At 38.4% G+C, this 27,203-nt stretch overlaps 3 protein-coding genes across 5 annotated transcripts in view; 1 reads left to right on the forward strand and 2 right to left on the reverse strand.

The window, feature by feature from the left end:
* LOC307147967 (zinc finger MYM-type protein 4) overlaps positions 1-2,549 on the reverse strand; it is a 34,287-nt gene extending 31,738 nt beyond the window's left edge. The window contains exons 1-3 of one of the 2 annotated variants that reach the window (XM_079853089.1): positions 1,871-2,549; positions 1,296-1,434; positions 702-794 (exon numbers count right to left, since the gene is read on the reverse strand). In XM_079853089.1, the coding sequence (XP_079709215.1) occupies positions 702-794; positions 1,296-1,434; positions 1,871-1,935 (297 nt within the window). In that variant the 5' untranslated portion in view covers positions 1,936-2,549. The remainder of the gene's footprint in view (positions 1-701; positions 795-1,295; positions 1,435-1,870) is intronic. The other variant, XM_079853090.1, reaches the window with a different exon arrangement.
* A 3,337-nt stretch (positions 2,550-5,886) lies between these two features.
* rtraf (RNA transcription, translation and transport factor) lies at positions 5,887-11,275 on the forward strand. Its single transcript, XM_079853036.1, has 8 exons — positions 5,887-6,068; positions 6,230-6,354; positions 6,484-6,583; positions 9,117-9,197; positions 9,669-9,757; positions 9,849-9,917; positions 10,459-10,507; positions 10,597-11,275. Exons 1-8 carry the CDS (start codon positions 6,008-6,010, stop codon positions 10,749-10,751), a joined length of 729 nt encoding a protein of 242 aa, XP_079709162.1. The 5' UTR covers positions 5,887-6,007; the 3' UTR covers positions 10,752-11,275.
* Positions 11,276-11,378: 103 nt separating this feature from the next.
* The window catches only part of nid2a (nidogen 2a (osteonidogen)), a 39,572-nt gene continuing 23,747 nt past the window's right edge, over positions 11,379-27,203 (reverse strand). The window contains exons 11-27 of one of the 2 annotated variants that reach the window (XM_079853033.1): positions 25,813-25,938; positions 24,746-24,973; positions 23,601-23,828; positions 22,750-22,977; positions 22,194-22,421; positions 21,322-21,549; positions 20,766-20,993; positions 19,507-19,734; positions 18,948-19,175; positions 17,693-17,923; positions 17,314-17,483; positions 17,098-17,227; positions 16,845-17,016; positions 14,639-14,796; positions 14,345-14,468; positions 13,808-13,917; positions 11,379-11,629 (exon numbers count right to left, since the gene is read on the reverse strand). In XM_079853033.1, coding sequence (XP_079709159.1) covers positions 13,809-13,917; positions 14,345-14,468; positions 14,639-14,796; positions 16,845-17,016; positions 17,098-17,227; positions 17,314-17,483; positions 17,693-17,923; positions 18,948-19,175; positions 19,507-19,734; positions 20,766-20,993; positions 21,322-21,549; positions 22,194-22,421; positions 22,750-22,977; positions 23,601-23,828; positions 24,746-24,973; positions 25,813-25,938 — 3,044 coding nt within the window. In that variant the 3' untranslated portion in view covers positions 11,379-11,629; position 13,808. Of the gene's footprint in view, positions 11,630-13,788; positions 13,918-14,344; positions 14,469-14,638; positions 14,797-16,844; positions 17,017-17,097; positions 17,228-17,313; positions 17,484-17,692; positions 17,924-18,947; positions 19,176-19,506; positions 19,735-20,765; positions 20,994-21,321; positions 21,550-22,193; positions 22,422-22,749; positions 22,978-23,600; positions 23,829-24,745; positions 24,974-25,812; positions 25,939-27,203 lie in introns of both variants that reach the window. The other variant, XM_079853034.1, reaches the window with a different exon arrangement.

Genomic DNA, 27,203 nt, shown 5'->3' on the forward strand with positions numbered 1-27,203 from the left:
ATTTGGTCCCTGAAAACTCAGTTTGATTATGAATGTACATTTCATCCATCATCGATGAGCAAACTGTGTTTTTTCCGACTTTCTTCTGCTCAGCAAAATGACATTTTAAAGCTGTGAATGAAGCAACAGTAAATCCAGGTTCTGCAGAGATGCTACTGTACCATTTTCATATGGTCTGAGGATGAGGCAAAGCCAAGAGAAACTTCTCTTCTCTCTCACATAGTCATAGGGCTTTTGAGAGTAGAAGTGCAGTGTATTGCGAACTTGCGAATTGCTTCAAGTTTTCAGAAAACACTGAAAGATCTCTGAAAGATTTCTCGGGGAACATCATCCAGAATTTCAAGAAGAGAGGAGGCACATTCAGTTGAAATTATAAGTTTCTTCTGAAGCACTAGATTACACCTTTCAATGAAGAAACTCTTGCCTTTGGTCTCCTTGTCTGTTGCCTTTTCAACCTCAGCTTTTGGCGAGCTACACATAGCTTGTCCTTTGTAAGCTTTCCACACATTCACTGTCAGAGCAATGTCATCATGCATGACGACTTGAGCAACAAAGGCCTGTTCAGATGTGTCTTCCATCATGACATTGCTCTGATTGGCAGCTAGGCTGTTGGCACTACTCCCATTGTCTAGATACGCAACATCCTCATTACTATTTACAGCAGAAATAGGGATGCCACTTACTACCTCATTAATACTTACCGTTACCGAGCGTCTTCTTTTTGGCTTTTGTTCTTCCCCCTTGGAGTAAGAGAAAATAGTAGGCACAGCAGTGTCCTTCAGGCATGTCCTTCCCTAATAACAATGACAAGAAACATAAAAAATATGACATTATTGCAGTTAATGGCTGTTATTAATAACAGAGATGAACTGTACGTGTTTATGTTTCATTAATCGGTCTATCACTAGTATGAAAGTACAGATTACACATTAAAATTACTATTGCTATTAAAAGAATATGTAACTTTTCTCAATAACTGTCACTTCAAATCATGCTGTGTTCTGCGGTCTCACTTGGAGAATAATTTTTCTTTTAAATTTTTTTTTAGCAATTCTCACTCTGTGATAGGTTATTTGCATTAAATGCGCTGAAATGTAAAGGTTGGCAAAAAGTGGTCATGTTGCTTGATTGCTAAAATCTAAACTTCACTAGTGTGTCACTAATTTCACCTTAACAGTGACCTAATCAAATACTTAGTGATTTAATGTAAATGTATGTATGATGGTCAATACTTCACCAATTTCAACCAATAAGTTGCGTGACTTTTTGTAATGTATGAAACAAGGTCTCTGTACCCTGGAGTCAGTGGTGAAGTGATGACTCTCGAAGTGTTCACTGCACAGACGAGAGTCCTTGCTAGGTGTCCAATTCTGTCGTTTAATTTTGAGCACCCACTGGTCCAGCCTAGAATAGTCTGAATCACCTAGAGGGAAACTTTACACAGACAAATCCTTCACAGGCTACTTTACATGCAAACAATACAACTTGAATTACTACAGTGTGAAAAATGTCATAATAAATATATTTTAGACTGAAAGGGTGGTGGACACCACAGTCCTCATTCTGTTCCGTTGCACTGTCTATTCTTGAGTACTTAGGCATATTTCCTACACAAATTTTTGAGAACATGTCAACAATTGAAACAAATACTTCCAATAGTGTGTTAGTAAATGTTACGCTATGTATGAAATGCAGGCGTAACATTAGCTAACTTATTTGCCTACGAGTCAGACTTTTATTCAGTCTATGGTTTCAGCCTACAGCTAATCACAGTCCGTCGGATTCTGGAGTGTAGTAAAGTTTTAAATAAATTAATAAATTCAATTTATTGTTAATAATTTAGTATATAATTTATTAGAATTTCACTCACCGGAAAAAATGGACCTTAGACTTCTTGGACGATCTGTTGGTACAATTAATCGCAGAGCAAGCCATATTATTTAAAAAATGTTTGAAATAATCCCGAGAAAGTACAAACGGCAGAGATGCCAAGTGCTGAGGTGACGTGACGTCTAACAGACAGCAGCGGCAATCCACCTGTCACTCAAGTGGCCCGCCTTATTTATGCAGAACTTTAAGGTTTAATATAATTTAAACGGATGAGTTATAAAAAAAATTCAGCCCCCTCACAGTTGTCATGAAGGGCAAAATTAGCTATATAGACCAAAACCACTTTTTGTACCAGGCTGTAAACATATTCTTTTCTGCTGTAAAGTTGGGCATTTTAACATGGGTGGTCTATGGGATGGACTTTCGGAGCCTGCCTCTAGCGGCCAGTCGATGAATTGCAGTTTAAGTCACTTCCGTGTTGGATTCAAGAGAGACCGGAAGGTTGACGCTTGATCAGGATAGAATAAACGATCCCTGCGTCTCAATATCCATACTTTTTTCATCCTAAGTATGTGAGATTCAAATAAGTGTGTCCCAAAGCATGTTGATAAGAGTATGCCAGAAGTCCCCGGATGCTCTACTATATCCGGTGGATTTTCGGAGTGTGGATCCGTGCTCACTGGCTGCATTCCACTCCAATTGTTTATGCCCTTCCCTCCGTCTCGTTCACTCGGATGTGCGTCATTGCTTACGTTGCACGAGTGCCCACTACTGGCGGAACTCGTAAAAAAGGTTTAAATGGAACGCACTTGATCACTTGGAATTCACTATTGAGCTGATTTATTATTTAAACCCCCTTTTTACCTATCAATTTGTTTTATGCACCGTTCTATGTGCATATAAGTTGTTGGAGAAAATATATAAAATCCTATAGGTAATCTATATAAGCTGTTGGAATTTTTATTTTTTTTAATTAGCCTACATGAATGAAAAAAAATATCAATAGTATAAACTTTGACTGTGAACATAAGGTAGCTACAAGTATTATGTAATTAAATCTCAAAATAATTAATATATTACACACTATGCTGCCGAGCCCCACACATGCAAGAAAAAAGTAAATTGTCTGCACGATTTATTTGTGGGATTGTGGGATATAGAGCTGCTTGAAGTGTACATCGGATTAGACTCGCTCCCTCGGTCAAAATCAAGGGGACGAGGGTATGTCCATATAATTCCCTCACCCAATTCACGAAGTGGAACACACTTCAAAATGGCGACGGGGATTCCCTGAAGGGAAGTGCATTTCCTGAGTTCGTGTCTAAAATTGTCATGCCCTTCACTTGCTAACTTCCCTCCGTCTCGTTCACTCGGATGTACGTACATTGCACGAGTGCCCACTACTGGCGGAAGCTGCAATGGGCTGAACTGGAACGTCCTAAGCCCTTGATTTGGCATCAGCTATGGAGTTGATTTATTTTTTTTATTTTTTTCCCCCCTTTAAGGCTATGTTTACACGGAAACGATCTGAAGAGAAAACGCAAAAGTGGCGTTGCGTTATCACTTTTTTATTCTGCGTTTAGACGAGCGTTTTGGGGGGGGAAATCTGCGTGCATATGGTGACGCAAAAGTGTGTGAAATTCGATGTAGTATGCACTCCAGGCGGCTAGGTGGCAATGGACCGGTGATCGGTGCCTTCACTGTCTAGCATACTTTTGCGTTTTTACCCTTTAGACGGGAACGCGACGGTGGACCGTTTTTAAGATTTCCACTCTGGAGGGTGGTTTCACTTTTTTGCGTTTTTAAGCCCCAAAAACTCCGTCGCCGTCTAAACGAAAGGCACATCTGATAAAATATTTTTACGTTTTCACCCGCGAGCGTTCTCGTGTAAACGGGGCCTAAGAATTTGTTTAAGGTTTGTTTGGGTTGGTTTAAATTAAAAAGATTATAATTAATATATCACAGAGTTGTTTGTTGTGGTGATGATTAGACGAGATCTGTGGTGACATCACAATCGTACTGCATTGTGGGACATATACGTGCCTGAAGTGTACATAGGGCCTATGAAGTAGACTCGCTCCCTCGGTCAAAATCAAGGGAGCGAGGGTCTGTCCATATAAACATCCCTCGTCCACTTCATGAAGTGGAATGCACTTCAAAATGGCGGCAGGGATTCCCCCGAGTGGAAGTGCTTAGGGAAGTTTGCAAGTGTGTGTCTAAAAGTGGACTGGAACGCAGCCTATAACAGCTAATGGTTCGTTTCCACTGAGCGGTGCGGTACGGTGCGGTACGGTACGGTACGGTACAGAACGGTATGGTACGGTTCGGGACGGTAAACCCTGATCCGGCTTGCGTTTCCACCGCCAACAGTACCCTTACTTGATAGGCGTGGTGTAGCCTCTGCCGGAAAGATGCGATCGACGTCATTTTCGTGCGAAGAAGAAAACGACATAGTAAACAAAAATGGATGACATACAGCAGATCTTGTTCTTGCTTCTCGACATGTGGCTGTTTGTCATAAGAAGACAAGCGCCGACATTAGGCGTTTCTCAATACCAAGTACCCACAACCCATTGTGCTTTGAAGGAGGATCCAGTTCAGAACTACAAACACAAGTTAAAAATTGTTCAGAATAGGCCTACTACAAAACATGGCGGATGCGCGCGACTTACGGTTAAGGTTTATAACGGGGTTTGAGTGACAAGTAATCAACATTTAAGCTGTTAAAAAATATTTATGTAATGTCATCCATGCATTTCTCTCAGATACAATAGGAAATTAAATTAAATGTGGAGGATTTTATCTTTGACAAGATGATTGACAGGTCAGTTAGGATGCGTGTAACTAAGCGACAGAGAGCAAAGATGGTATTTTATGACATGTGTCCCAAAGCATGTCTCTTCTGCTACACACTCAAAAGTATGTACTTTGTCTGCACAAAAATAGTACATACTTTTAGGGCGTAGTAGGCTGTAGGCGATTTGAGACACAACATTAGGCTACATTTTTGGAAGCTGTTTCCGCCAAAAAGGTAATTGCGACTTTTTATGTGGCAATTCTAACTTTTTTTCTTCTCGCAACTGCGAGTTTACATCTTACAATTTTTTCTTTTCTTTCTTTTAGACTTTTTTCTCAGAATTGCTTTGTATAAACTTGCAATTGTGAGTTATAAAGTCATCGCGTGATACAACTAAAGCCGCAGTTGCGTGTTATAAAGCCAGAATTGCGAGATATGAACTCGCAATTCTAAGAAATAAAGTCAGAATTACGAGAAAAAAGTCAGAATTGAGAGACAAAATGTCGATTATTTTTATTATTATTATTTTATCATTGTTGTCACGCAATCACTTTTATGCAATACACAATGAATATCAAATTACAAAATGTGGAGAGGAAATATGAGGAAAATGTATGAGAAGACAATAATACAATTAATAATTTAAATGTCACGTAAAGATACTTAAAGATTTTTTTAACCAAGAAGTAACTCAACTCAACATTATACTTTATTTATATATTAAAAAACGTATAAAGGGATCATTATTAAATATAAAAATGTGAAAAAATATTAATATGAATATCAATATTATGAATTAATTTTCATTGCATAAAATCAGACTATCCGTAGGCTATAGAATACTCCCTTTTAATAGTTAATGTTGTCAAACACTGCTGTGTGTTTTTAGCAATAGTTAATCTAAGTCTCTAGGAAGAAAATCTGTGTAGGTACACATTCTCAATTAACACCACAGAACAAACGCTTCTCACTATTAATTTACATTATGCATTATAGATAAACGAATCACCAGCCGAATAGAACCAGTTTAGGAAAGTTTATGCAAACTTAATTTAATTGGAATTTAACTGATATCAAAATTATATTTCAGGAGAAATGTGCCATCAAATTAAGAAGAAGAAGAAGATGATGATGATGATGATGATGACGATAGAGATGATGGTGATGAGGATTAAAAATCAAATCTAGTGGTTGTAACGTTAAAGAAAATAATAATTAATCAACATCGCCTCAATACAAACCTTTATTTTGAAAACAGAGAATATGGGTTATTTTACTTCCGGTGTTCCAGTGCCATTTGAAGGCTGTAGCAGGTTGTGCCTTCCTTAGCAAAATCATACATCTATTAACTTCTTTAAATAGTTTTAACAAGTGAGAGGGATGTTTCGTAGGAAGCTTTCAGCCTTAGAGTATCACAACCCAACTGGATTTGACTGTAAAGGTAGGAATCAGAAATGAAAGACGTGTCGCCACCTCATGCTCCTAATTCTCCAAGTGAGAGTACCAACAGAGTTTAATAGAAAGCATTTATCGTTCACAACTAGGTTTAATCTATATGTTAATTGTATTATTAATATTGTTTCTGCTCTTTACCTCACCCAGATGAAACGGAATTCAGAAATTTCATAGTTTGGCTGGAAGATCAAAAAATCAGACACTACAAAATTGAAGACCGGGGAAATCTCAGGAATATTCCCAGCTCAGACTGGCCTAAATATTTTGAAAAGGTGAAACTAATATTTATCAACAGATTTATTTTCATATGTGTGTGTTTAGTGTATATGTAGGCCTAAATTAATTTATATCGTTATTATTATGAATATTATCATGTATTAATTGGTGTTGTATGTTTGTAGTACCTTCAAGATGTGAACTGTCCATTCGGTGTTCAGGAAAGACCAGAGAGCGTTGACTGGCTACTGGGTCTTGCTGTTCGTTTTGAATATGGAGACAATGGTATGATTATTTATTTGAGATTAAAACCAGTGGTCGGCCAATATAGTTTTTTATTTATTTATTTATTTATTTTAAGGCCAATCAATATCTAGAGAGCAGTTTGGCTGATATAAACTATATACACTACCACTCAAAAGTTGTTGTTTTTAAAATAATAATAATAATAAAAAAATTAATACAAATTCAGCATTGATTTATTTAATTGATCAAAAGTGCCAAAAAAGACATTTATAATGTTACAAAAGGTTAGGCTACTATTTCAAATAAATGGTTTTCTTTTGAACTTAATTTTCAGTCAAAAATCCTGATAAAAGTTTTACTGTTTTCCACAAAAATATTATGCAACTCTTTTCAACATTGATTATAATAAGAAATGTTTATTGAGCATCAAATCAGCATATTAGAATGATTTCTGAAGGATCATGTGACCCTGAAGACTGGAGTTTTATATATATATATATATATATATATATATATATATATATATATATATATATATATATATATATATATATATATATATATTAGGGCTGTCAAATGATTAATCGCGATTAATCGCATCCAAAATAAAAGTTTGTTTTTACATAATATATGTGTGTGTATGGTGTATAATTATTTTCTATATATAAATACACACACATGCATGTATATATTTAAGAAAAATTTGTTATTTATATATAAAATATTTATATATAATATAAATTTTATATAATATAAATATATATACACAGTATATACATGCAAATATTTCTTAAATATATACATGCATGTGTGTGTATTTATATATAGAAAATAATTATACACCATACACACACATATATTATGTAAAAACAAACTTTTATTTTGGATGTGATTAATCGCGATTAATCGTTTGACAGCCCTAATATATATATATATATATATATATATATATATATATGCATATAAATGACGTATTGATGAACATAAGAGATTTCTTTCAAATTAATAACCCCAAATTTTTGAATGGTAGTTTATACAAAAGAAAATAAGAGGAATACTTATGCATTATTTACTTTCAAAAAGCAGTTTATCCATGTCACAGTGAAGATGGTCTAAACTTATGTTAAAAGCACAATGTTTCAGATTTTTGGATTAAAATATCCAAAAACCACGAGAAAAATGTTCTGTATTTTGTTGACTTGTGTAATTACATTCTCCCAAATGTTTCCAACGATGTTTAAATCCAGAGAAGTCTATTTTAACCAGTGTAGTAGTAGTATACTTTATTGTCCTCGAAAGGAAATTTGTTGTGGACTACATGTTGCTGCATAGACAGATAAACAAATAGACATATAATAATTATAAAAAAGTAGTGTTTGATGTTTGATGCGTCACCTGTCAATGACGTCATATCCACAAAACCCTTGATTTCCGTAGAAACCATTGGAACACCAAGGCACTTTAATGTGTGTTTTATTAAACAGGTGAGCAACTGTTTGGATGCATTTATCCATGGAAAACGAACCATTGTTATATAGGCCAACACAGTTAGTCTTATTGTTTGAATCTTATGTTTTCTTGATTTACCGCGAGTAACATGTTTGTACCCTAAAAAGTAAATCAGACAACACTATATTGTCAAATGGCTAACATGGCATAATCAGAGAGAGCTTCATTTGTAGTAACAGTAATACAGCATTTCCTTCACCATACAGTGTTTTCAAATGAATTGCATGCCATTTAGCAGCACAAGTCATCCAGCTTTTATTAATTGATGAATGATATTCTAATATCGATCTACTTTACTGCAGTGTGCGTCAACAAGTGTCTCATACAGCCACAGAGTGAAATGCGGCATATAAACAAAATAAAAATGACAAAGTAAAAAATCCCAGGCTCTCGTCCCGCCCTGCTTCATACTACAGTAATTAATAAAATTTTTATACATTAACTCATCCATGAACATGATTTCTGCCTGAGTCCATTCGACATCTGCCGTGATTCCACGCTCATTCACTGCGTCATCAAGCTACACCTTTGTTATTGTTTTGTATAAGCGACCTCTAGCGTGAAACTTACACACTGTGCCTTTAATTTGCCAAGTAAACACAAAATGGCCAATTATTAGGCACTTAACGTCCATGCTTATACAGTAGTCAACATTTGAAGTGGATCAAAACCTTTCATCAAAGTTATACATGAATTTGGAACGATACCCTTTCTTGTCTTAGGACAACTTTGACAAACTTTTTTGATCCACTTCAAATGTTGACTACTGTATATTGGTATATCACTAGTTGTAACATACATATTTTGTCCTTTTATTGGTGAGACTTCCCCATTGAAAGCTGTTTAGCAATAATGTTCAATCTCAAACCACTAGATGGCAGCATTTGCAAAGTTTTTTAATAAAATGTAAAGCTTGCAGCTGTCCCACACATTCGATTGCACAATCTTGATTCCATTTATGTTTAGAGCTAGATGTTCCTAGAAATGCCATCAAATAATTTTGCCAACTTGAAACCTCTGGTTTCCATCGAACTGACCACTTATGTTATTTTACATCCCACAGTCGAGAAATATCGCAACTGCAAACCTGCGACAGAGGCCAATGATGCTCAAAAGTCTGCTGACCCATTAATTAATCTGGACAGTGAGTATTCCCTCCCCCAAACGTCTTTCCAGTCTCCAGTCCTGTTGTTATGAGACGGAGGAGGCTGATTAAAGAAACCAACTCAATCGCTAAAGTGGCTTTCCAAGCATGTCTGAACAAACCGATTACACACCCACCTCTCTCCTCAACCCACAATGAGTGGGCTGAACCGAGCCAGTGACCCACAGCTGGAGGAAACCTCCAGATGTCAACTGAATAATGACACACCGGGAGGACGGGGTTCACTGAATGGAAAATATTGGGCTCTGCTGTTGTTGTTTTTTTCTTTATTATAGTCTTGGTCCGAGTAGTTTCATTCCACTAATCGCAAATCAAGCATTTTTATGGTAACATTGTTTTCAGAGATCATGTTTTCTTGTCATTAGTAATTAAACCAAGTCAAAGTTTTGCATGGGAAAAAAAGTTTTAAATTATATGTTGGACTGATATTAAATTGATTTCTCTCTTTAGTTAATAATCCAGATTTTAAGGCTGGTGTCTCGGCTCTCGCTAATCTTCTCAAAATTCAGCGGCATGATGACTATTTGGTAATGCTTAAAGTGAGTATGGTTCGTTTTGTTGACGGTATGAAACATTTGTTTGAATCCAGTGCAATTAAACTCCAGTTATTCTGTTTGTTTTTCATCACAGGCCATTAGGATCCTGATTCAGGAACGCCTGAACCCTGATGCCATTGCAAAGGCCAGTCAAGCAAAAGAGGTGAGCATTCAATGTTCTTCTGAAATGAAAAAGGCCAGTCGGGGAGATTGTTTCATGTTGTTCGAAAGAAATCTCTTATGGTTTCCATGACTGCATTTATTTGATTAAAGAATACAGCAAAAATACATGTTTTTTATTTTAATATATCTTAAAGTGTAATTTATTCCTGAGATGCAAAGCTGACTTTTCAGCATCATTACTCCAGTCTTCAGTGTCACATGATCCTTCAGAGATCATTCTAATATGCTGATTTGATGTTCAAGAAACATTTCTTATTATTATCAATTTTGCAAACAGTTGTGCTGCTTAATATTTTTGTGGAAACTGATTCATTTTATTTGATAGGATTCTTTGATAAATTGAAAGTTCAAAAGAACAATTTATTTGAAAAGGAAATCTTTTGTATCATTATAAATGTCTTTACTCTCACTTTTGAGCTATTTAATGCATCCTTGCTGAATAAAAGTAATAATTTCTTTAAAAAAATCTTAATGAAATGTTGTTTATGTTTCAAAACATTTGCTTATTTGTTCTTTCGTAGGGTTTACCAGTCGCTCTTGACAAGCATCTTTTAGGATTTGATACCGGAGGTAGGTTTGCACGCACATTCTGCATTTAATTTCATATGCTTTTGACTTTCGGAGGAATTGTAAGCACAAAGAATGTTTGATCGTTCCAGATGCGTCTCTGAACGAAGCGGCCAGAATTCTTCGCTTGCTTCACATCGAGGAGCTCAGAGATTTACAAACAAAGATCAACGAGGCTATCGTGGCGGTTCAGGCCATCATCGCTGACCCCAAGACAGATCACCGCCTCGGAAAGGTGGGCAGATAAAAACGTCCTGCCAGGACCTTGCTGCAGAGACCTTCTTCACGAGACAAGCTTTGTTTTCATTAACCACACCACAGATATTTTGTTTGAATTCAAGGCATTTTTGTGGGAATGCCAAACTGGATTTTTAATTTTTTTTATAATGCATTTGCTTTCCCCTGTAATTAATAAAAAAAAAATGCACTTATGAAATTTTACATGGGCTACAATAAAAAGCTGGACTATTTTTTTTTGTTGCATAATAAACCTTAATGCAACGCTGCAAAGTTTTATGGCCAGACTCTATGTTTGTTTTACCCCTGGAGAAAGAAATTCAACTTTATACCTCCAACTGTGCATATACTGTATTCAAGAAAATAATCACTGCAGAGCCAAAAAATAATGCAAGCAGGCATATTAAAGTTGTCCGTCACATTTTATTGTTATAAATATCACATCTTACAAAAGATAAAAAGGATTAAAAAATTAAGATTGGTAAAAGACCACTTTGGGTGTTCAAAGGAATTATATTTTTTTACTTTTCCCCCGAAAATACTGTTTTAGTGTTTTTATTAACATACAAATTACTCAACTAAACTCTGAGGGTATTTTTTTATTATTATTTGTTAGGGTTTTTTTTATAACAAAAAGTCACATACAAAAATACAGTAGAATGAAATGAGGTATAAAACAAATTTACAAAAATATTTTGAGAAAATATTCACGCTTTCATGTTTGTAAATTTGCACTTTGCCATTGACGGTGACGTTTGTCGAGACTTGCGGGTTCCGCGATCCGCTCTCTCCTGGTCCACGACTCCGCCGCGATTCCCACAGCACCAGCTCTCCAAACGCTCGCCCAAAATAGCACCATGTAACGCTGGCTCTGTTATTAATGTCTCCCTATAACACAAAACGGGATGCTTGTCGGAAATCTTTAACAGAAAGCCAAGTTTGGACAAATGTGAAAACATTTCATTTTCTAGCAGGGGAAATTGCCTGCTTTCATATGCTAGTACAGATATACAAACTCTTACTCTGATCTTGTTTGACTGTTTTCTGGTCTTTAAAGAACTGAAATGCTTTGAAGTACCGGTGCAACACCAGTGTTTCATCGCCTCTGTCAAAACTACAGTGATTTGGAGGCAGGTGCCTTGTACTTTTCTCTTAAGTGCCAGTAGTTGACAGCTCATGTCTGAAAAATGTTATCCTGTTATTTGCTTGAAAAGAGGTCACCCACATTTTGCTACATGGTAAACGTGTACTTTTAGGTTATTAAACTACACTAGCAGAAGCCCATTCACAGAGTGCATTACTGTATATTAGTGCTGTCAAATCGATTAATTGCATCAAACTTAAAAGTTTGTGCTCATATAATATATATATATATATTCACATATACAGTTGTAATCAAAATTATTCAACCTCCATTTCAAATCAGGTTTATTAGAAAATGTACAGACTTTCAGCTATTTGCAATGAACAAATCAAACAAAAGTAAGTGAAATGGCTCAACACAACAAATGTGTCAGGTGGTTTCCCCAAATTCGACAGAAAAAGCAACTTTTAATGACTTCTGCGGTCTCAAAATTATTCAACCCCCTGAATAGAATCCCTCACAACAGCACAAATCTGCAAAACAGGTGTTGTCTCAAGCACACCTGATGCAACTAATCAAGGGCTTCATTAGTTGCACCAGGTGTGCTTGAGCTAGAACACATGAAATATCTGATGTTCCTAGAGACACCGTTGGAAGCATTGTTCACAAGTTCAAAGTTAAAGGAACAGTGATTACACTACCTGGATAGGGCAGAAAAAGGAAGCTATCAAGAGCTGCAACCAGATTTCTGAGAAGGCAGGTTCAGAAAAAACCCCGAGTGATTGCAAAAGACCTGCAGCAAGACTTGGTGGCAACAGGCACTGAGGTTTCAGCACAGTAAGGCGTGTACTAAAGCATGTGTTTTCCATGCCAGAACTCCAAGACGTACACCACTATTGACCCAAAAGCACAAGAAAAAAAAGCTCAAAATCATAAATAAGGCACAGAAGTTTTGGGATTCTTTTCTGTGGAGCGATGAAACGAAACTGGAGCTTTAAGGCCCTATGTATCAGCGGTATGTCTGGAGGAAGAAGAATGAAGCATATGCTGAAAAGAACACTGTCTACAGGTAAGCATGGTGATGCTCTGGGGCTGCTTTGTATAATCCTCTGGCACTGGAAACCTGCAGCGTGTGGAAGGCAAGATGGACTATTGAAGTATCAGGAAATCCTAGTAGAAAACGTCATTGGACCTTCTAACAGGACAATGATCCCAAGCACACCTCAAATTCCACCTAGGCTTGGTTGGAGAAGACGTCCTGGTATTCTACAGTGGCCATCACAGTCACCTGACTTGAACCCCATAGAAAATCTGTGGTGTGATTTGAAGAAGGCGGTTGCATCAAGCAAACCCAAGAATATTACTGAACTGGAGGCCATTGCTCATGAGGAATGGGCTAAGATTCCTCAGAAACGCTGCCAGAAGCTGGTGTCTGGTTATACATCTCATATACAGCAAGTCATAACAGCAAAAGGGTGTTCTACTAAGTACTAAAGATGCTTGCCACGAAGGGGTTGAATAATTTTGAGACTGCAGAAGTCATTAAAAGTTGCATTTTCAGTTGAATTTGGGAAACCACTTGAAACATTTGTTGTTGAGCTATTTCAATTACTTTTGTTTGATTTGTTCAATGCAAACAGCTGAAAGTCTGTAAATCTTGGCAATAAACCTGATTTGGAATGGGGGTTGAATAATTTCGATTACAACTGTATATATAAATATGTGTGTACATTTTGTGTGTGTGTATATATATCTATATCTATAAATCTATATATATATAGATAGATAGATAGATAGATAGATAGATAGATAGATAGATAGATAGATAGATAGATAGATAGATAGATAGATAGATAGATAGATAGATAGATAGATAGATAGATAGATAGATAGATAGATAGATAGATAGATATGGAAAGAATGGAAAATACATTAGCAAAACTAAACAGATTATATACTTTACCACTGAAATCTGTAAGCACCTTATAAACAGTGTGGAGGAGCAACTGTAATTCCATACAAATGAGATCTCTGATCAGGCAAGTACTCATCTGTTGACTGGTTATCTCGACTGAGAGCGATGACCCCATCTCTGAAACATCACAGAACAAAATATAAAATGAGATCAGTTATTTTGTAATAATTTAATTGATGAAGGTACAGTCAGTCACACTTGACAAACTGGACCTCACAATAAATATGAATAAGCTTCAGGGCTTCTGTTTTTAATACATTGTAAATAACAAATAATAAACTTTATAAAGGAGCTATATTATCTACTCCATTTCCTGTTTCACTGCAAATCATGTTGCTCTAATGCTTGTATTTAGTATGAATGGAAGTTAATGGAGCACAAAGTCTAGTGCGACACAGAACGTGAAGTGAAACGAGCATGAAGGACTTGCCAACATGGCACTTTTTAAAATTGAATACAGGAACATTCATAAATAGAACTATCTGATAGGTAGTTATGATTCTGATGGTCATTTTGTGTTGGACATGCATGTGCTATGCTCTACCTCCTCCAGTCTGTGTAATAGTAGTGATTGGCGAAGGAGACCATGCTGAAGGGGTAGTTCAGGTTACTCTGGACCACACGTCTCCCTGTCCCGTTAGGCGATATACACTCTAGGCGCTTGGTTCCTGTCCAAAACACAAAAAAGAGGTTATCAACATATTTTGAATGAGCTTTTCAGTCCCAGCCTGTTATTGTGGTATCTAATTCAGATTTACATGGCCAGAATTAGATGCAAAGTAGACCAGACTTTATGTCAAAACTGACAAAAACTAGCCTACATTAGCTTAGCGCATACCTGCATCGGCCCAGCAGACCTGGCGTGTAGTGGAGTCGTAGGCCAAAGCATTGGGCAGTCCAATGCCATCCTGTACCAGGACTCTTCGGTTTTGTCCATCCACCGAGGAGCTCTCGATTTTAGGAGCTTCTCGGTTCCAGTCAGTCCAGTAAAGGGTTCTGTGAAAAGATCAAGTTTTACTTGTCAGGACATTATGACAATGGAACTTTTGGTTGACTTTTGTTTAGTCCTGTCAAATTGATTAATCACGATACATAAATGTTTGTAAATATATATGTGTGTGTGTGTATGTATGTATCTATATAGATAAATCGCGATTAATCGATTTGACTGCACTACTTTTTTGTTAAATATAATCTTAGATATACTGTAAATATAGATATATTTTATATTTATAAATTTATATATTTTTTATTTGTTTATATTTTACATTTATATTTCATACATGTACATTTATAATTTATATATATATATATATATATATATATATGTGTGTGTGTGTGTGTGTGTGTGTGTGTTAAAAATGTAAAATTGTATTACAGTTTCCACAAAAATATTCAGCAGCATCATTGATAATAATAAGAACTATTACTAATAATTGAGCATGCGTGCATGTGCAAGTCTAATTCTCTCATATTTAACATATAGGTTTAACAGTTTGATCAAATTAGTATAGTCAAAGTTTGAAATAATTTGCATTAGATTGAGATATAAGACTTTTAACATGGGAGGCAAAATGGCTCACAGTTTGAGATTTTTCAAGAGTTGCAATTCATGTTTTGCGAAAACAGGAAACATACAAAACTGTTCTGCACTATTTAGCATTGATTTAAACAAGATGTTTTAAATCATGGCATATGAAAGTAATAAAAACTAGCCTGCACTATTTTTAATGCTGAATCACTCACTGGGCAAAAAAGATTTATAACCGTAAATTATGTTACTTATGTCCCTCCCAGAGGATTTCTAAGCATCAAATTACAATTTCACAGCATTTGTGGTAAAAAATGATTTAAGGGATATTTATAAGAGGAGCAGCGAACAACGCAGACAGCATGAATGATTAAATATTTGTTTTGTAAAATTCTCAACTGATGAATCAGACTTCGACCCAGATAGCATGTTAATCGGAACCATCACCTCAAGCATGCAGACATTATGCGTTACGGCACAAACAAACTAGCACGTAGCGCGAATCGCAGCACCAACAAACACAGACACACATTTGCAGCTATTCTCATGGCCCATGAGGTTTGTGTTATATCTCCTGTCCTCCACACTAGTTCAGTTGCTCCAGATGTTGCAGATGGCTGTGTTTGTGGAGTTGCTGGCCCACACGTTGCCTGCCTCCCCTGAGACCCGAGAGCCAGGCCAGACACTGAAGCAACACTAACATCTGGGCCAATTTGTAGCCTTGCCCTCTTATTTTCTCTGCCTCCCATGCACGTCCTGACCTCCTCCCTCTCTCGCTTCCCCTCAATCGCACTTGCACAAAACCAACAAATTTTTGGTTTTGGAGCATTCTTGTAAAGGAAACATGGGAAGTTGGAGATGGAGGGGAAATGATGGTTCATTAAATCAGCCAATTATTGGATTAATTAAGCAGAGATACCCCTGATAATGATGCAGTCGTAGTGATCCAGCACGCTCAAGACAAAAAAAGTGGAAAAGAACAGCATTTATTTAAATTGAAATCTTATTTTTTTAAGCAATTTAACACATCCTTGCTAAATAAAAGTATTATTTTCTTTCAAAAAAAGAATTGTATATATTGTTACAAAAGATTTCTATTTTATAGATTACAATAGATTATTCTATTAATATTAAGCAGCACAACTGTTTCCAACATTGATAATAAATCAGCATATTATAATCATTTCTGAAGGATCATGTGACACTGAAGACTGGAGTAATGATGCTGAAAATACAGATTTGCATCACAGAAGTAAATTATACTTTAAAGTATATTCAAATAGATAACCATTTTTTTTTTAATTGTAATAACATTTCACAATATTTTGATCAAATAAATGCAGCCTTGCTGAGCATAAGAGACTTTCAAAAACATTAAAAATAGTAATGTTTCCAAACTTTTGACCGGTACTGTATATATATATCTCAAAGCATCAAATGAGAAGCATTAGTGTTCTTCTGGTATTGATTTTTGATATCTTTAAGATAATCTTTAAGCAAGATTAGCACATACCCTGTAGGGGAGTCCACAATGATGGCTCTGGGATTTACCAAGTCTTTCTCGAACAGAACACGTCTGTCACTTCCATCAAGGTTTGCTGTTTCGATCTTGTCTGGTGTGCTGTCCACCCAAAACAGTCTCCTACGGGCCACATCTACAGCAAGACCTTCTGGACTCGTCAGAGCTGGAAAAGATTATATAATATAAAAGATATTCCATTCCATTACATAAATCATAGATTTTTTTTCTAGCAAAATAAACATACCTGTATTTATGATAATCTCAGATTCTGATCCTGGCTCCAGACTGGCTCGATTGATTGTCCGTCCTGCCAGATCTGTCCAGTAAACTTTCCTTTCTCTGCAGTCGTAATCAATGCCGACCACTATAGAGCCCTGAAAGTGTAAACAGGACTGAATTTGTATACTTTTCTCAAAGCCACAGACTTCAGTATTTTAATTCAATATTGTGCAAATCTCACATGTAGAGCAAGCAGCACTGAAGATCTCTGCTTGTCCATCTGTGTGCCATTGAGAGGCAAGACTCCAATCTGTTGACCCTGGGCATAGAGCAAGAACGTGCCTGCTGGAGGCGGGGTCACATCTGGGCGTGGCAGAGGGCGCATGGTGGGAGGGGCCACAGTAGGTATACCTAGACGGTAGAAGATTGATTGTTTTAGCTTTGAAAAAGAAATCATTTTGCTGCCTCTTGTTATGAATATGAACATAAAACAGATTATTCATAATAGTAATAATATATTCAACCACTACAGAAGCATCATAACTCTTCTTGTTCAAGCATTGAGACACTTAAATAGTCTTTTGTAGAAAAATGTACATTTCACAGCGAGCGACACTCACAGGCAGGTTTCACAGCGTCATGTGAGCGGGTTCCTGGTACTTCCCGTCCATTTCGGTCCACACACCAGCAGTAGCTGCTGTCTCCGTAGCACTGAACCGGGTTGAACTCGCCGGAAGAGTCACACTGAGGTAGATAGGACTGGGAATTCGGCTGGCCTCCATATTGCTGCATCAGACTGGCTCTCCAGCGCTCACAGACGGTCTCTGGACGCTGGGTTGGAGGGACTATCACTGGGTATATCAGAGGGGAAACCACGAACATATTACTGATGCTGCACAAAATGGGGATATATTTCAATCACCACATTTACATATCTATATATTTCAAGCACAACACCACCAAGATCTATGAAATGAAGATAGCAAATGAAGAAGATGAAAATAGCACATGATTTATCCAGCATGATAAAGAACAGAAGAAAAAAAAAAAAAGTCATATAGTACCAATGTTTGCTTATTTTCTATCCATTTTCCATTTAACATCTAATTTTGAAAGTTTTTTTTTACTTCTTCGCAAGTTTCATTTTTGGCCACAAAACATTGAGACAAAACAGGAGGCATTTTTAACTGTGGTGAGGACACATTCATTGGCAGTGTTGACATGGACGAAAGTGCTCATATTTTCCTAATGCTCTGTAATCTCGAGACACAGGCTGGACTCTCTGAGCTCTGCTACAGATTATAGTGATTGCTTACACATGATAAGAAACTGCTCAGCAAAGTAGAAAGCCCATAATTTGCAAGCAATATTACAATTATAACACCAGACACTGGATGGATACCATGTCAGACGTGTTTTAGATGTGTAGCCTATGCAAAAGTTGACGCCATGATGCTAGTTTATGGTGGATGGTTGCCAGGGCGTTGCTATGCAGTTGTTAATGTGTTCCATTTCATTTGTTTTTAAATGTATGTACATTTATAAGACTATACTTTGTGTTACATTATCTTGGCATTACATTTCTGAAAAATAGTTAATATTGCTGTGCAAGTGTATTTAATGCAACTGCTGATATGGCTAAGGCCACACCTGTAGTGCAAGTCAATGGGATTTTATTAGCTATCATATCATTCACCAGGTACCAACTCGAAGGTTTGATTGCTTAGAGAAGCAGAACCTTTCACCGTATAACCCCATTAGACCAAAATCCCACTCCATAGCTGTGTATTAGAAATTAGAGGTTTTATTCAAGCCTGAAAAATTGCTTGACACTAGAAACTTAGGACTTGTTAGGAAGAGGTACAGCACTCTTACCAGACTCGTCACAGTTTCTTCTCGGGGTTCCAGGTGGAGTTCGGGTTCCCGCTCTCTCCTGCCCCCTACTGTCCACACACCAGCAGTGACCTGTGGACCCATGGCACTGCTGAGGCCTGTACTGACCCTCCTCATCACACTCAGGGATGAAGGCTCCCACCAGAGGAACACCATCGTTTCCACTCTGAAGACTGTCTCTGTGCTGCTCACACTGGGTCTTGGGACGACCTGGATGCACATGAGATACACAAGGGATTGTTATTCTGCTCTCTAGATATGGCAAACGGCCCACCTGTGATGCAAGTCTATGAGATTTTATTACTAGCTTTAATATTCACCAGGTACCAACTTGTAAGTTTGATAGCTTAGAGAAGCAGCCCCATCCACAGTATAATCCCATTGGGCCAAAATCCCACTCCATAGCTGTATATTCAATTGGCTGTGATTTTATTGCTTAGTCCATAATGCAATATTTAGATTTTATTAAAATCTGAAAAATTTCTTGACACTAGAAACATAGGACTTGTTAAGACGAGGTGGCCGCGTACAGCACTCTTACCAGACTCGTCACAGTTTCTTCTCGGGGTTCCAGGTGGAGTTCGGGTTCCCGCTCTCTCCTGCCCCCTACTGTCCACACACCAGCAGTGACCTGTGGACCCGTGACACTGCTGAGACCTGTACTGACCCTCCTCATCACACTCAGGGATGAAGGCTCCCACTAGAGTAACACCACCGTTTCCACTCTGAAGACTGTCTCTGTGCTGCTCACAGAGGGTCTTGGGACGACCTGGATACACATGAGATACACAAGGGATTGTTATTCTGCTCTCTAGATATGGCTAAAGCCCAAAGTATACTTCAGCCGTCCATGTTCCCCGATGGTCCTCGCACAAGTCCGTATGATGTAACTTTCATCATCAGGAGGGTCCGCTGATGTCTGTGCACACTGTCCGCGTGCAACCCAATTTTGTGACTGCGTGAACGGTACGCATGCAACTGCGGATATTTGAGGGACTTGAGAGTTTGAAAACCACTAGATAGTGCAGATGTTTTTCTGCACTCACGGCAAAAGGAGTATACTTTAAAGGCTCAAGCTCTCGACTGTGTGCGAGACGGAGAGGAACATGGAAAATGAAGTATACCTGCGCCTTAAAGCCCCAGCTGTAATGAAAGTCTATGAGATTTTATTAGCTTTTACACATTCACCAAGTGCCAACTTGTAAGACTGATTGCTTATGCCGGGGACAAACTTAGCGACTAGCTGAAACATTCTAAGACTGAACTGAACACACTTGCAGACTGTTTCCATTGACTGGAGCAGATTTTAAACACCGACTGTGAACACAGACTGAACGCAACTGTCTCTGACTCGGCGCGTTTGGGCACGATCAGTCGTAAGTATCAAATTACATTCATAAGAAGTTCTGGAAGCTCATAATTCATGTACAGTCATTTGAGTTTGTAGCAAAACCCTTTTACAGTGCTTGTATATTGTTGTCTTTCAAGGCATTTGATAATTCATACTCATAAAGTAGAACTGAAATGACATTCATTACACGAATATTAGTTTAAAAAAAATCAATATGCACCTGCAGACAATTTTTCTAGTCATGTTTGTCATTGAGGATTTCTATAAAATTTTGTGCAAAAATCTAGTCTCGTCTTGTTCTCGTGAACCCAATGTCGTGTCTCGTCTCGTGAGATAAGTGTCTCATCACACCCCTACTTAATACAATATTTTGGTTTTATTCAAGCCTGAAAAATTGCTTGACTCTGGAGGACTTGTTAAGACGAGGTGGCCGCATACAGCACTCTTACCAGACTCGTCACAGTTTCTTCTCGGGGTTCCAGGTGGAGTTCGGGTTCCCGCTCTCTCCTGCCCCCTACTGTCCACACACCAGCAGTGACCTGTGGACCCGTGGCACTGCTGAGGCCTGTACTGACCCTCCTCATCACACTCAGGGATGAAGCCTCCCACTAGAGGAACACCATCGTTTCCACTCTGAAGACTGTCTCTGTGCTGCTCACACTGGGTCTTGGGACGACCTGGATACACATGAGATACACAAGGGATTGTTATTCTGCTCTCTAGATATGGCAAACGGCCCACCTGTGATGTAAGTCTATGGGATTTTATTAGCTTTTATATTCACCAGGTACCAACTTGTAAGTTTGATAGTTTAAAGAAGCAGCCCCATTCACAGTATAATCCCATTGGGCCAAAATCCCACTCCATAGCTGTATATTCAATTGGCTATGATTTTATTGCTTTATCCTTAATGCAATATTTTGGCTTTATTCAAGCCTGAAAAATTTCTTGACACTGGAAACTTAGGACTTGTTAGGACGAGGTGGCCGCGTACAGCACTCTTACCAGACTCGTCACAGTTTATTCTCGGGGTTCCAGGTGGAGTTCGGGTTCCCGCTCTCTCCTGCCCCCTACTGTCCACACACCAGCAGTGACCTGTGGACCCGTGGCACTGCTGAGACCTGTACTGACCCTCCTCATCACACTCAGGGATGAAGGCTCCCACTAGAGGAACACCATCGTTTCCACTCTGAAGACTGTCTCTGTGCTGCTCACAGCGGGTCTTGGGACGACCTGGATACACATGAGATACACAAGGGATTGTTATTCTGCTCTCTAGATATGGCTAAAGCCCAGAGTATACTTCAGCCGTCCATGTTCCGCGACGGTCCTCGCACAGTCTGCGTGAAGTAACTTTTATCATCAGGAGGGTCCGCTGATGTCTGCGCACACTGTCACCGTGCAACCCAATTTTTGTGACCGCACGGACGGTGCGCATACAACAGCGCATAAGTGAGTGTCTTGAGTGTTTGAAAACCACTAGATAGTGCACACGCGCTGAATGTGTGTTTCTGCGCTCACGGCAAAAGGAGTATACTTTAAAGGCTCAAGCTCTCGACTGTGAGCGAGACGGAGCGGAACGTGGAAAATGAAGTATACCTGCGCCTTAAAGCCCCAGCTGTAATGAAAGTCAATGGGATTTTATTAGCTTTTACACATTCACCAAGTACCAAATTGTAAGATTGATTGCTTAGAGAAGCAGCCCCATCCACAGTATAATCCCATTAGACCAAAATCACACTCCATAGCTGTATATTCAATTGGCTGTGATTTTATTGCTTAATACAATATTTTGGTTTTATTCAAGCCTGAAAAATTGCTTGACACTAGAAACTTAGGACTTGTTAGGATGAGGTGGCCGCGTACAGCACTCTTACCAGACTCGTCACAGTTTCTTCTCGGGGTTCCAGGTGGAGTTCGGGTTCCCGCTCTCTCCTGCCCCCTACTGTCCACACACCAGCAGTGACCTGTGGACCCGTGGCACTGCTGAGACCTGTACTGACCCTCCTCATCACACTCAGGGATGAAGCCTCCCACTAGAGGAACACCATCGTTTCCACTCTGAAGACTGTCTCTGTGCTGCTCACAGCGGGTCTTGGGACGACCTGGATACACATGAGATACACAAGGGATTGTTATTCTGCTCTCTAGATATGGCAAAGGGCCCACCTGTGATGTAAGTCTATGAGATTTTATTATCTTTTATATTCACCAGGTACCAACTTGTAAGTTTGATAGCTTAGAGAAGCAGCCCCATTCACAGTATAATCCCATTGGGCCAAAATCCCACTCCATAGCTGTATATTCAATTGGCTGTGATTTTATTGCTTAATCCATAATGCAATGATTTGGTTTTATTCAAATCTGAAAAATTTCTTGACACTAGAAACATAGGACTTGTTAAGACGAGGTGGCTGCATACAGCACTCTTACCAGGCTCGTCACAGTTTATTCTCGGGGTTCCAGGTGGAGTTCGGGTTCCCGCTCTCTCCTGCCCCCTACTGTCCACACACCAGCAGTGACCTGTGGACCCATGGCACTGCTGAGACCTGTACTGACCCTCCTCATCACACTCAGGGATGAAGGCTCCCACCAGAGAAACACCACCGTTTCCACTCTGAAGACTGTCTCTGTGCTGCTCACACTGGGTCTTGGGACGACCTGGATGCACATGAGATACACAAGGGATTGTTATTCTGCTCTCTAGATATGGCTAAAGCCCAAAGTATACTTCAGCCGTCCATGTTCCGCAACGGTCCTCGCACAAGTCCGTATGATGTAACTTTCATCATCAGGAGGGTCCGCTGATGTCTGCGCACACTGTCCGCGTGCAACCCAATTTTTGTGACTGCGTGGACGGTGCGCATAAGTGAGTGACTTGAGAGTTTGTAAACCACTAGATAGTGCACATGTTTTTCTGCACTCACGGCAAAAGGAGTATACTTTAAAGGCTCAAGCTCTCGACTGTGTGCGAGACGGAGAGGAACATGGAAAATGAAGTATACCGGCGCCTTAAAGCCCCAGCTGTAATGAAAGTCTATGGGATTTTATTAGCTTTTATATCATTCACCAGGTACCAACTTGTAAGATTGATTGCTTAGAGAAGCAGCCCCATTCACAGTATAATCCCATTAGACCAAAATCACACTCCATAGCTGTGTATTCAATTGGCTGTGATTTTATCGCTTAATACAATATTTTGGTTTTATTCAAGCGTGAAAAATTGCTTGACACTAGAAACGTAGGACTTGTTAGGAAGAGGTGGCTGCATACAGCACTCTTACCAGGCTCGTCACAGTTTATTCTCGGGGTTCCAGGTGGAGTTCGGGTTCCCGCTCTCTCCTGCCCCCTACTGTCCACACACCAGCAGTGACCTGTGGACCCGTGGCACTGCTGAGGCCTGTACTGACCCTCCTCATCACACTCAGGGATGAAGGCTCCCACTAGAGGAACACCATCGTTTCCACTCTGAAGACTGTCTCTGTGCTGCTCACAGCGGGTCTTGGGACGACCTGGATGCACATGAGATACACAAGGGAACGTTATTCCCCCATTACACTCATTTGCACAACACTTTGTTTATAAGAAATTAAAGGTTTTGTGCAAGTTTAAGAGCTGCCTAACTCTAAACTCCAATAAAGTTAAAGAATTATCTGTTTTGATAGTAATATTCCAGATGTTAATACTATCCATGTAAACACAGGTGGTTTTGACAACCCTTGATCTTCCCTAAAATCCTATATTTATCAGAGAGGAATGCAATATGTGTCTACAACGAAAAAGTTGTATCGCTTCACATTTTTGATCCTATACTCCTTAAACTCTAAGGTTCAGGGCCTGTTTTCCCAGACTTCCTTCAGAAGAGTAGAATCTGGAGTTTGTACCAAGAATATTCACTATCATTCAAAAGTTTAAAACATTTTTTTGAAAGAATGTGATACTTGTATTCAGCAGAGATGCATAAAATTGATCAAAAGTAACAGTAAAGGCTTTTACATTGTTTTACACTGTTATATTATGTTTAAAATAAATGCTGGTCTTTTAAACTTTCTATTCAGAAAAGAATCAAATCAGCATATTAGAATGATTTCTGAAGGATCATGTGACACTGAAGACTGGAGTAATGATGATGAATATTCAGCTTTGCATCACAAGAATAAATTACATAAAACAGTTATTTTAAATTGTAATACTATTTAACAATATTACAGTTTTTACTGTATTTTTGATTAAATAAATGCAGCCTTCGTAAGCAGAAGAAACTCTTTTTAAGAACTTTAAAACTGACCCCAAAAAAAACAAAAAAGCATTTGCTACCTACAATTAATTAGTAAAAAACATTAGAAATAGTATTTAAAATAGGACATGTGACCTATTGAGAGAGGACAATTTTCTCCAAAAAACTTCAAGTTCAGGTAGACATGCTTACCAGGCTCGTCACAGTTTATTCTCGGGGTTCCAGGTGGAGTTCGGGTTCCCGCTCTCTCCTGCCCCCTACTGTCCACACACCAGCAGTGACCTGTGGACCCGTGGCACTGCTGAGACCTGTACTGACCCTCCTCATCACACTGAGGGATGAAGGCTCCCACCAGAGGAACACCATCGTTTCCACTCTGAAGACTGTCTCTGTGCTGCTCACACTGGGTCTTGGGACGACCTTCAAGGTAAACGTACCAGAGAATATAGAATTTACTTGAAGGGTTAGATCTCCAAAAAAATGTAAATTCTGTCATCAATAAGTCATGATTGTTCCAATTTCGTTCAACTTCGGAACACAAATAAAAAAAATTATAAAATCTGAGAGATTTCTGTCCCTCCACTGGAAGCCTATTAACCCAAAACTCTGACAGTTCAAAATGTTCATAAAGAGATCGTAAAATAAATGAATAATGAATTAAGCGGTTTATTCCAAGTCTTCTGAAGAATAATGATTGCTTGATACAACGAACAGATTTAATTTAGCTTTTATTCACCTATAAACATTGATTAGCAAACATGTTTATAGCGCTCAAATACGGTAAACGGAAGCTCAAGCATGCTCGCTTGACATGCGAGAACCAATGAGGTTCATTCGCGCGTCACAGGCTGTGTGAGTGACTCACAGCCGAGCATTGAGCTTCTGTAAGAACTAATGAGGTTTGTTCTTACGCATCAAGCAACTACGGTTGAGCTTCTGTTTATGTTCACTGATCAATGTTTATATGTGAATAAAACTCTATTAAATCTGTTCATCATATAAAGCGATTGTGTCTCTTCAGAAGACTTGGATTTAACCACTCGATTCATATCATTTTATGATCTCTTTATAAAAGTTTTTGGGTGAACAGACTTTCAATGGAGTGAAAGCAATCTCTCCGATTTCATTAAAAAGACTTCATTTGTGTTCAGAAGCTGAATGAAAGTCTTATGGGTTTGGAACGAAATGAAAGTGGGTAACTGATGACAGAACTTTCTTTATAAATAACAACATCAAAAAACAAATATGCAAACAACTACCATTTTGAGGGTGGCACTGGAAACCATCTCCATGGTATCCTGGTTGGCACTGGCACTGGAAAGATCCCGGACCGTTGGAGCACAAAGCCTGGGCGTGACACGGCTGGTCACGACACTCGTCTACATCTGCACACACCACAAAACAAAACACTCACTCCATAATTCAACAAATACAACATTAACCACATTCCTCAGGATGTTAGTCTGAGTCATTATAGCTGTTGCCCAAAAACTCCAAACTCCCACCATCCCGTCAAAGACCAGAGAGCGCTGAACAGGAAGGAGAAGAGTGAACTGTCCTCTGACCTCCTTGTGTTCTTCAGCTGCGAGTCTCCTACGCACATTCCCTGAGTGAGGACATTGGGTCATTGTTTCAAAATACCCTTCCTTCCACAGCGTCTCTGGTTACCCCTGCCCTCTCTCCACACTGCAAACCCTTCACCTTCAGCATTCAGCTGAGAGAATGAGCCTGTGATCTTACCAACATTTAACCTCCGTAACACATCAAACCCCACTGACAGCACACTTGCTGACCATGTTCCTAGGAGCTAATATAGATGAGATGCTGCTTACTGCATACTGTGCAGCATAGTATGTGAAATAGTACACTGTACAGTATAACAATGAAACATCAAACATAGTCACATTATGCACGTTTAATGCCACGAGAAGCATTCAGTTTTTACCAGGAAAAAAAAATAGTTAGACTACTATAAAAAAATGTTTTTAAAAAGAAGTCTCTTCTGCTCATCAAGGCTGCATTTGTTTGAACAAAAATACAGTGAATACAGTAATATTATTACTATTTAAAATAACTTTTCTATTTTAATATAATTTTAAAATATGATTTATTCCTGTGATGGCAAAGCTGAATTTTCAGCATCATTACTGAAATGATCCTTCAGAAATCATTCTGATATGCTGCTCAAGAAACATTTAATATTATTATAAATGTTGAAAACCGTTGTGCTGCCTAATGTATTTGTAGACACCGTGCTACATTTCCTTCAGGATTTTTGATGAATAGAAAGTTCAAAAGAACAGCATTTATTTGAATATTGTTGTAGCATTATAAACATTTTTACTGTCACTTTTAATCAATTTCATGCATTCTGCCAAAATAAAAGTATTCACTTCTTTCAAAAAAGAAAATCTTTCTGACCCCAAACTTTGCATTTTTTTCTCTCACTTTAAATTAGAAAATATGAATATTTAAAAGATTTTAATAATTTATATTAAATTCAATTAATTTAAGTCCAAACAAGTAATGAGTCAAGAAAAGGTCTGTAGTTATTTCTTTTTGTTCATTTGTCTGGAATCAGCAGGTCAAGTCAAGTGCATTGCAATGTTGTACTTGTGGTGATAAAAAATAAAAATGTGGCTATTTGGAA

The sequence above is a fragment of the Squalius cephalus genome (genome assembly GCF_949319135.1).
Source record: "Squalius cephalus genome assembly, chromosome: 20".
Taxonomy (NCBI): Eukaryota; Metazoa; Chordata; class Actinopteri; order Cypriniformes; family Leuciscidae; genus Squalius; species Squalius cephalus.